General features: G+C 40.7%; 1 protein-coding gene across 1 annotated transcript in view; it reads left to right on the top strand.

Moving 5' to 3' along the window:
- The first annotated feature begins 615 nt into the window (after window positions 1-615).
- The window catches only part of gjd1b (gap junction protein delta 1b), a 31,226-nt gene continuing 21,604 nt past the window's right edge, over window positions 616-10,237 (top strand). Inside the window, exon 1 of the mRNA XM_088012116.1 lies at window positions 616-692. Within this exon, the coding sequence (XP_087868242.1) occupies window positions 616-692 (77 nt within the window). The remainder of the gene's footprint in view (window positions 693-10,237) is intronic.

The raw sequence follows: 10,237 nt of genomic DNA, 5'->3' as shown, positions 1-10,237 counted from the left end.
TATGTTTATTCTCTTTTAAAACACAAACTTTTTATTCCCTTATGGTTATGGAGCTGGATAGATAGGAACATGTGGCTTTATTTACTAAAATTTGATTATTTGATGCACTTCGATCACTTGGAGTGGAAATATGAAAAGGTTTTTTTTTTTTAACTTTCGGTTGCTGTTATTTTTGAGTGAACATTCTCATGTTCCTGCAGTAGCATGCCTTCCTGACATCTGACCTCTAATCTGGGCTGCTATCACTGACGAGGATTTCCATAAATACACATTTGAGAGACGAAAACCCATTGGATCAAAGCCCGCTGTGACTTTCAGGCGTGTGATTGGTCAGCAAGGGTGTCGTCAAATTCTGGAAGGCGCTGAACAGGTTGCTGTCCCCGAGGCGATGCCAGTGTGTGTTCTCATGAGCAAAACACACCAGCAGCCTGTGTGTCTGAGTCATTCATCACACACGAGTCACACACACACACACAGACACATTAGGGTAAAGGTAAAACTCCTTTGTGTACAATGGCAGAGGGCTCCAAAGATTCCCTTCTTTGGTCATATCCCATGGAAATGTGGATAGGTTGCGTTGGCTGCCTGTGTTTGGGTATTAAGCTGCCAGCAGAGATGAATCCTTTGCTGTTACAAGCAGTGGGTGAGCTGATGGACTCTCTGGTGGCTGAGGCTGTTGGTCCAGACAGCCGGTGAGGATTAACAATGATGAAGAACTCTGCCCTTAACTACTATCAACACATGATTCAGTGCCGCCTCTGCAGCTCAGCTCCCCAGGTCAAATTCCCATTTATGTGCTGCCACTGCTTAAACAGGGGCCATAAAAACAGGCAGGTCTAACCTCCCACTCTCTCATATTGATCTCCAGTAATGGGACAGAAAGATGGGTTTGATAGAAGATGGCCACAAGACTTAATGACAGTCTCTAAACCCATCCAAAAGTACAACAGATGAGCTCCTGGGGCGCACTATCCTGAATGTAAAGCAAGTGATTAAATCTCACAGTACCTGATTGACTTTTCAGTCTGTTAAAATAAAACCTGGTTGTAACGGCAGCTTGAATAATTACTCTCTCTGTAGCTTTCTCATTGAGACGTCCAATGTTTCAACACTCTCATCACTATGAAATGTGATTCACAATCAGAATTACTACATTTAAATGGTATTTATTAAATAAATCGAGGTTCAGTCCTCGAGTGCCACTGTCCTGTAATATTTAGAGGCATTCCCTCTCCAAAAACCCTGAATCAAATGAATGGTTAATGACCAGGTCTTTGCCGATTCAGGTGTATTTGAGCAGAAATGCATCCAAACGTTGCGGGAGAGTCACTGGAGTCTCAGACTGCTGAAATAGACGAGATAAAACTAAGGATTATTGTCTGACAGTTGACAGAACAAAATGGACCTGGGTTTTAATCTGCCTGTCTATCTGCATGGAGCTGGCATGTACTCCATATCCTTTTGTAGCTTCTCTCAGGGTACTCTGTCTTCCTCCTGCAGTCCAGAAACATGCATACTTGGTTAATGGGTTTCTATAAACTTGGATTAGGAGTGTGAGTGTTTTATTTGTCTTCTAATGCTGTAGATAGGGACCAACCCTTAGGGACCCTGCATGGACAGATGGATGGGTGTACAGTGTAAATTCATTTTCTGACTACGTCCCATTTAAATCCTGCCATTTAACGATATTTACTTTCCTTGAAAGCGACAGAGTCTTTGACTGCGAACACTATTGTAAGGATGAAAGTATTGATTCAATACAACAATAAAGTTGTGTGCTAAAATACTGTTTTGCAATCTGTGGACAACAAAATTGGCCATAATTCTTGAAAGAAGTTGGCAGTGAAAAATGTTCTTGCGTTGTTTCTTATCAGGGAAATGTTGCAAGACTCTAGAAGGATCCACTCTGATATTTTTGGCTACTACTCTTCTGCAGATTTCAAGTCAATAAAATATCTCTAGATTATTTTATCAGGATTTTCTTCCTCTGATCCTGATCTTATTCGTTTAAGAATATTCATCAACCCATAAAAGTTAATAAAATCAATATCATTTAATATATACTACACTGGCCTGCACAGATATTTTATTGCCAACCTGACAAACGTGTGATACATGGACAGGTACAAGAATGTTCTGAGTTGGACCAGAACGTTACTAATTATAACCAACCAATTATAATCAACCAGCTTTTACATCCTGCATTTATCTCCCTATTAGAAATCAACCCTTTATAGTACAACAACTCAATTTTTTTATTGTCTAATAATCACAAGCTCTGACTCTGTTTCTCTCTTAGAGGCTGAACCTCAGCGTTTGTCTGCCTTTTCTGACTCCTCTTATTTTTTGGCTGCCTGACACATCTTTTGTTCTCTTGTGGATTTCTGTGGAACAGAAACAGAGAACTCGCAGGAGCGTGGAGCATCCTCCATGGCAGAAAACCAAAGTTATTTTGGCTCTACCACATCGTTGCTGCTGATAAGTCACAGTTATGCGAGACTATGACTGTTCAACTTGCTTCAACATATGACATGACTACAGGGACATCTTTTCATTGAAAGAAAATACAAAGTAATCCCCCAGTTAGTCAAATATGGATTCAAAAAATATAATTATGCATATTTGGGTGTTTATAATAAACAAGGCAGCACGTTTCTGAAAGCACTTCTGCCTTGTTTCACTCTCAGTAATAGTGAGATGTTTTCTGAGGCTCTTCTTTTTTGTTGTTGTTTTTAGTTTTGAGGATTCAGACCACTGAGTTCATCTCATATTTATAAGAATCAGAAAACGCACTGCTCAAAGTGCACTGATGAACAGGGTTTTCAGACACTCTTACATGATCTGACAAAGACTTTGTTTGATGTGCACTGAAGCCCTAAAACGGCTCATGAGGGATGGATGTGCATTTAAAATAGTTTGTGCAGCTTCACTTCATTTAAAGCAGTAAATTTAGAGTTACTAAAATAGAACAGATGATAGAAGGTTTCTGCAGACTTGTCATCATTTGCTAATAAAATCCAAATGGTTTCATGGAGCTCAATTTCACAGTTTAGCTATCACAGTATTCCCTTAAAAAATATTCATAATGATAAAAAACAAATTCCACATTTGATCAAGTTTTAGCTGCACACACAAACATGAAGTGGGGTGTAATTGTGAGGTGGAAAATGATTTGAACAAATAGGAATTTGAAAGGTGTGGTGTGGATTCGGTGCCCTTACATACTGTAAAGCCACTTTTCACTGCAATTACAGCTGCAGGTCTTTTGTGGTGGGTCTATGCCAGCTTCGCAGATCTGTCATGTGTCACAGTGTGAACAGTTTGGTGACATCTGACCAAAGCAGCTTCTTTCATATGCATGCACAAGCAGAACTAGTTCTGTCAACAGATTCCCAGCTCCCCATGAACTGGAGCTTTAAAAATAATTTCAACTTAACTAAGTTGAATTGACTTGGATTGCTGCAGCTCCTCCAGAATAACCATGGGCCTCATAGCTCCTTATTTGTTTGTCAAGGCTTCATAAAGTTGCTCTTGGACCATGATCTTTTTTTTTCTACGTTAGGATGATAGGTTGTGAAACTCTCACAGCTTGGTATTTATAATGTTATAAAAACGTTCCCCCCCCCCTCTTGATTCCTATTTTCTTGGCATGTTTGTCACACTTTAGTGTTTCAGATCATAAAGTCAATTAAATGTTAGAATTTTTCTAATTCAGCTGCATTGGAGGGTTTTTAATCATAAATGGCTTTCTAAAGGTCATGCTACAGCATCTCAAAAGGACTCGGGTCAGGACTTTGACTAGGCCACTCCAAAGTTTGTTTGCCTTTTGCCATTCAGAAGTGAACTTGGTTTCAGCTTGAGGTCGAAAACAGATGGCCAGACATTCTCCTTGAGGATTTTTCAGTCAAAAGCAGAATTCATGTTTCTATTTATTACAGCAAGTCTTCCAGATCTGGAAGCTGCAAAGCAACGCCAGGCCATCTCACTACCACCACCATATTTTACTGCTGGCATAATGTTCTTTTCCTGAAATGCAGTGTTACTTTTATGCCAGATGTAATCTTACACACACCTTCCTAAGAGGACAACTTCAGAATGTTCCCCTGACAGCATTGGGGATCATCAAACTTTGTTCTGAAAAATCTTAATGTTACTTTTTACTCAGGAGTGGTTTTGGTCTTGGGACTCCAGGCCTAATAGGGAATCCATGACCTCTGACCTTAACTGAGGCAAGTAAGGCCTGCAGTTCTTTGGGTGTTGTTGTGGGGTCTGTTGTAATCTTTTGGATGAATCGTCCTGGTGGCTAGAAATATTAAACGAAGGTGCATTAAAGCAGAGTTAAGTTTTGTTTTAACAAGGAGGAAGAGAGTAATGACAGAGCGTCGTTAGATTTGAATTTTTTTATTCCTTATAAACACATTCATTTAAAAGTTGCATCTTGTGTTTATATGCGTTATCTTAATATTTAAATTGGTTTGATGTCCTGAAACAATGAAGTGTGACAAATATGCAAAAAATAGGAAATCAGGAAGGGGGCAAACACTTTTTCACACCACTGTAGTTTCATACCCTAAACATATTTTAAACTTCTCCACATCTTTCTCCCTGACCCGTCTGCTGCGTACTTTCATCTTCATGATGTTGTTTGTTCACAGATGTTCTCTAAAAAGACTGACCTTCACAGAACAGCTGCACCTATACTGAGGTTAAATTACACAAACTGGTTCTATTAATTAGCTGACTCCTAGCTGACTCCTGAAGGCACTTAGTTGGACTGAACTTCATTTAGGCGTATTGTAGTAAAGGGGGGTAAATACACAGGCATGCCACACTTTTCAGATTTTCCAATTCTATAAAAATATACAGTTAAGCAGTGATTTGTGTTATTCTGTCACATCGGATTCCATGAAATAATGTTTCTGGAAAAATGCCTTTTCTACAGAATTTCAGTAGGAGCTAAAGCGGATGTTCACCAGTCGCTGTGGTGTTTACATGCTGCTCATTGAGCCTGTGTTTGGTGGCAGGTTACATCTCTGACATTATGTGACCTTTAGCTCATCAAGCTTTTATTTAGCCGTCCCTTGAGAAGCCCCTCCTAACCCTGCACAGCCATGATGGGTGGCTGTGTTCATCCTGAGCTTGGCCTCATCTTGTGTTTGTTAGATTTCAAGAAAAGAAGAAAGGAGCTGTCTTGTCTCCTCTCTTCAGGCAGAACCCCCCCACCGCCGAGAGAAATTGTTCAGAAGACACAATAAGTGAAACATCCAACATCAGCTCACTCCATCCCTCCCTACCTCTGCTTTCACACTTCCTCCATTCATATTGTGGCGATTCTCGATACGCTGCCGGCTGTAAAGTCACCGCTTTCTCAGCGCTGCTGTTATTACAATGACCTCACATGTTCCATTGGGAGATTATGAGTCACCGATGGGAGGTAGATGCATGTCGCTCCTGCAGCTTCTCAGATTTTAAAACCACCATGCAGACGACACCTGCTATTAAAACTTAAGTTATGCACAGGATCTGGCAAATTCATTCTAAAACTGAGGATGAGTGTTTTATTAAAGATGCCTTATAAATGTGCTGTAGTGCTTATGTCACTGCTCAGAGTGGGATTGATCCTCTCTGGCTCCGATGCTAGACACACAAAGATCCAGGAAATGAGTCCCGGGAGCAGGAAGGAGCTGCTGTGTAGCTTTTCATGACTGAAGTATTACAGTCGGCATCCATGGGGACTGTTAGAGAAGCTGTAACTCAGGAGGAGAAAGAGAGTAAACTCAAATAATTATTCAGCTTGCGCTCTAATTTCTTTCCGCATACGCTTATCTTCGTTGCTTCCATCTGTGGCCACACATTAGCAGCTTATAGTTGAGATAATATTTGCACAAATGTGTTTTTCAGACACAGTTATGGAAAGGAAACGGTTATCCTTAAGCTCGCCTTTCATCGGCAGTAAAGTTTTGCATTTAAGCTGTGTCTGTAGTCAGATTTCGCATACAGTTACAACCACAAATCTCATATTTTATCTTTAGTTTTTCTTTTTACAAATAAAGGTGTGGATGAATTCAAGCATATTCAGCCCCCTATTTTATGGTGTGAAACTCACTTGCCTTCTGAAGTCACCAAATTAGAAAATAAAGTCCACCCGAGTGTAATTTAATCTGTTTTCAAGTTTTCATGTGCAAAAACATTGTATTGCTGTTTTTTTTGGGGGTTTTTTTTTTTACATTAATTCCACGTAAATGCAGAGAGATTTAGGGCAGGAGATGAGGTCAGAGTTCACCTTCCAGCAGAGTGACTCAGCAGCATTTATAGGTTTACTGTTAGTCAATGTTACAATGATACTGGGAGGTGAAATTAAAACCAAATATTCGTAGAGAGCAGTAGAAAATCTGTGCTAAAATAGCAAGGCAGAACACAAGCTTATTTGAAATCAAACTCTTATTTGTAAGATTAAAATATCTGATAATAATGGACTTTTAAATACAGTTATTTTTTATATTTGAAAAAAAAAAATCACCCCAACAACACCTTTAGCTGAAGCATTTTTACATTCATACTGTATTAAGGTGATCAGAGGTTTTGGGGACTTATAATTAATAATCAACGAATTTCTGTTTTCCTGGGGTGAAATAAGACATGACTTATTTCTTTTGGCTGCGATTCTCAAGCCAACACGGTGACCTACATTCATCTTGCCAACATGCTCAGCATATTAGTACAGGAGATAGAAAAACTCAGAGATCTGCACCAAAGTGTGGAATCATTAGACACTACCTGCATGCGGAGCTACTAGCTGTTTGTGATGATGTCCTACCATCACAAAAATAAACATGTCAAACTCTCCTGGGGCCTTATGTGTTACAGTGTAAACGTTTTGGCAACAAACACTTTTCAGGTGAGTTGTATAAAAAGCTCCTCACGCCAACTGTGAGGTACAGTGGTTGATCTGTGATGCTGTGGGCCTGTTGCCGCCTGGGAACTTTTATTTCTACATCATCCTCTGACTTTGTGAATAGAAAACTAAGTGCTGTTCATTTGGCAAACAGGGGTTGTAGAAAGTATTAGCAACAGGCGTGAAAATAATTGTGTCCCTGGTGATTTTAAATCAATTATAACTTTCTGGTTCAGTTTTAAGGCTATTTACACAATTCAACAGGGTTGCAAATACATGTGACCAGCACTGTGACAAGTCTATTTTCACTGCTGCTGGGTATCTTTCCCGCAGCATGATGCCACCGCCACCATGCTTCAACATACACATAAAGTTGGCGATACAAAAAGTGGCCCTTCTTCTCACAGATGAAAACTCTTACCACCTCTGTCAAGTGAAACAGGATTGGGAAACATCCTGTTTCCCAATCCTACTCTCTCAACAGGAACAGTACAACATAATTGTACTGTTCCTGTTGCAGGAAGGAAGTTTGATGACTTTCACCTGGACTGACCTCTAACTGTGTTTTTCCAAGTGAAGCACCATCTATGTGCTCCAGCATTACATACCAGTGGAACAAAGACTCCCGCAGGGCTGTGCCAAAATCATTTTTAGAGTATAAAAGCAAACAATTCCAACAAAACACTGTGAGGCCATATTTTAATGATGAGAAAATACTTTACAGTCAAGCCGAGCTTAAAATGTACAACAACAAAAAAAGAGAGAAGCAAACGAAGTTACATAAAATATGAAGCCTAAAATAAAAACAAATAGCCTTCTTTGATCTTAATTTGGGGGAGGAAAAGAAAGCAAAGCTGTGGCTTTTGAAGTTTTTCTCACTTGGGTCCGTTTGTGTGCGCTCGTGGCAGTGAGCTTTATTTAGACAATCCGCTTTCATTACACATGACTTACAGCATTTCTGTGCAGGCTTCATAAAGCTGATGCTCCTTGCTTTGTCTGACTGATCATCTTGTTTGTCTGCTGGTGTTCAGATAAATGAGCTCCTCTTTTGTTTTTTTTTATTGTACTGCCTCCACACTACTTTATCTCGTTCCGTCTTTCACTTTGAAGATTAAAAGGATGCTCGTTTGCTGCTGATTTATTCTCTGTTCCCCCGCAAATCCCATCTCGCCATCTCAACACTTAGCTGAGAGGTCTCTAATGAACAGGGGCAGAGTGTGAGAGCGGCTCAGTTTGTGGTCCGCAGCTCCTCGGTGGCAGTATCAACTTCTGCACCGTGAGATTGACTCAACTTAAAGAAGAAGCCAGTATTGCGCACACCATCACCAGCAGGACTGAAATACTGTACAAAGCCTTCTGACTCATTGCCTTCTCACACATATGCACACACACACACACCCACACACGCACACACACAGGGCGCGCGCCTCTCATGACCAGATGGTCGCCCAAATATACAAACATGTGCGTAAGCGAGCGTGCAGCACGGTTACTATATATACACACACATCTCAAAGGGCCGGGACGCACACACAGACGCTCTTCCTCACACACAAATACGTGTTGCCAAAACTGTCACAGTCGCCGTTGTTCGCGGCGGATCACATGAGCAACCAGATCCGACTCTGACAATGCGTTCACACTTTTCAGTGCACGCACACACACGCACACACACACGCACACACAGTCTCTTTTGCAGATTCTTCAATTAAGCCAAGTGAAGCCAAGCTTCTGGGAAGACACTTGCTCTCAGCAATATGCTGCATTCACACTACTCTCGCAGCCAATTATGACAAAAGGACTGTAGATGGTAGACAGATCAGTGATGTAAAAAGGATAAATTTAGATTTCACAACCTGCAGAACGGCAGCAGTAGGACTGGCTGCTATTTACTACAGAAACCAGACATTTCTGTCAGATTTTTCAAATGCATGCAGTACTGAGCAGAGATATTCAGGCTCCTTGAACTTCTTGACATTGTTTCATGTTAAACCTGAAACCTTGTACTTTATTAAAAGGAAGGAAAAGCAGTCACACTTTGTTGAAACACCTGTTTCTGATACTTCAGCCCTTTAGAGACTTTTTGGCCATTCTTTGCACAACAGATCAGTCAGATCGGAAGGAGAACATCAGTTTTTAAGGCCTCCCACAGATTCAGTTGTATTCAAATCTAGACTTTGGCTGGGCCGTTCTACCACATGAACATGTTTTGACCGAAGCTTCAGCTGCATATTTAGGGTCGGAAGGTGAAGCTCTGCCCCAGTTTTGAGACTTTTTAAGCCTTCAGCAGGTTTTCTTCCACTGTATTCAGCTCAGAACATCTTCCCTTTTCCTGCTTCCCCACAGCATGATGATGCCACCACTGTGTTTTATATTGGAGATCGGTTGTTGTGTAGGGTCAGCATCCTGATGATTTTTGGTCTGTTACAATGAGATTTTCTGGATTTCTTCTTGTCAATTCCCTATAAAAATCTGATATGTGACATGCTTAACTAATTGTTGTCCAACAGATCAGTGTTAATCTCTGCAGCTCCTCCATAGTTACCGTTCTCTGCTCTCTGTGACCATCCAGCTAAGTTAGGGAGATACATATGTCATGTTTGTTTTTTTACCCTTTCCTTTTTTAGATGATGCTCTTTGCTTCACAAAAAAGTATATTTTTCCTTTTGGGTACAAGAGTTCCCATCAATGGCTCCCCAGATGGTTTCCTGTAACAAGCCATCTGTCTTGTCAGGTAAATGTTTGGTCTTCCTAAAACATTACCTCTAATTAGCTGGCACAAACAACATGATCGTGATGTCGAATAAAAATAACCGTCCTGCACATTTCTGTTGCGTAACACCAAAACTGTCAGCAAACACAGGATTTTCTTTCTCATCTAAACTGTTTCAAGTCTGTTTGATCGTTCTGCATCGACTGAAATGTGAAAACCAGGAAAAAATATGGGCAGTAAGCACCTTGCAATAATTAGATTTTTAATTTATTCAGTCCCTGCATTACAAATACAGAAAACTACAATATAAATCTCTGACGGATTGAGAACCCAGTTACCCAGCAGAGTCAGAAGAGTACAGATAGACAAAATCTGAACAGAATAGAATTAAATTATATGCAATATTCACAGTGGCTGGGACTTAACATTTTAAAGCAAATAAAAGAAGGATTTTTCTTCGGATTGAGTGTGTCTGGGATGTTCCCTGTGTGGCTTGTGTGTCATGGAAGCTCCCCGCATGTGCCAGAGCAGCTGATTTGGGCTGGAGCTTGGCACAGGAAAGCTGTAGTGGGTGTGTGGGTGGGGAGCTGGCACGGGCGTGCCGACCCAAGCTCGGGATTGTCCAAAAC

The sequence above is a fragment of the Poecilia mexicana genome, unplaced genomic scaffold (genome assembly GCF_051168715.1).
Source record: "Poecilia mexicana isolate PSO_F unplaced genomic scaffold, ASM5116871v1 scaffold_13, whole genome shotgun sequence".
In the NCBI taxonomy this organism is placed as follows: Eukaryota; Metazoa; Chordata; class Actinopteri; order Cyprinodontiformes; family Poeciliidae; genus Poecilia; species Poecilia mexicana.
The sequence above is the reverse complement of the archived record's forward strand: the minus strand, read 5'-3'. Positions and strand labels throughout refer to the sequence as shown.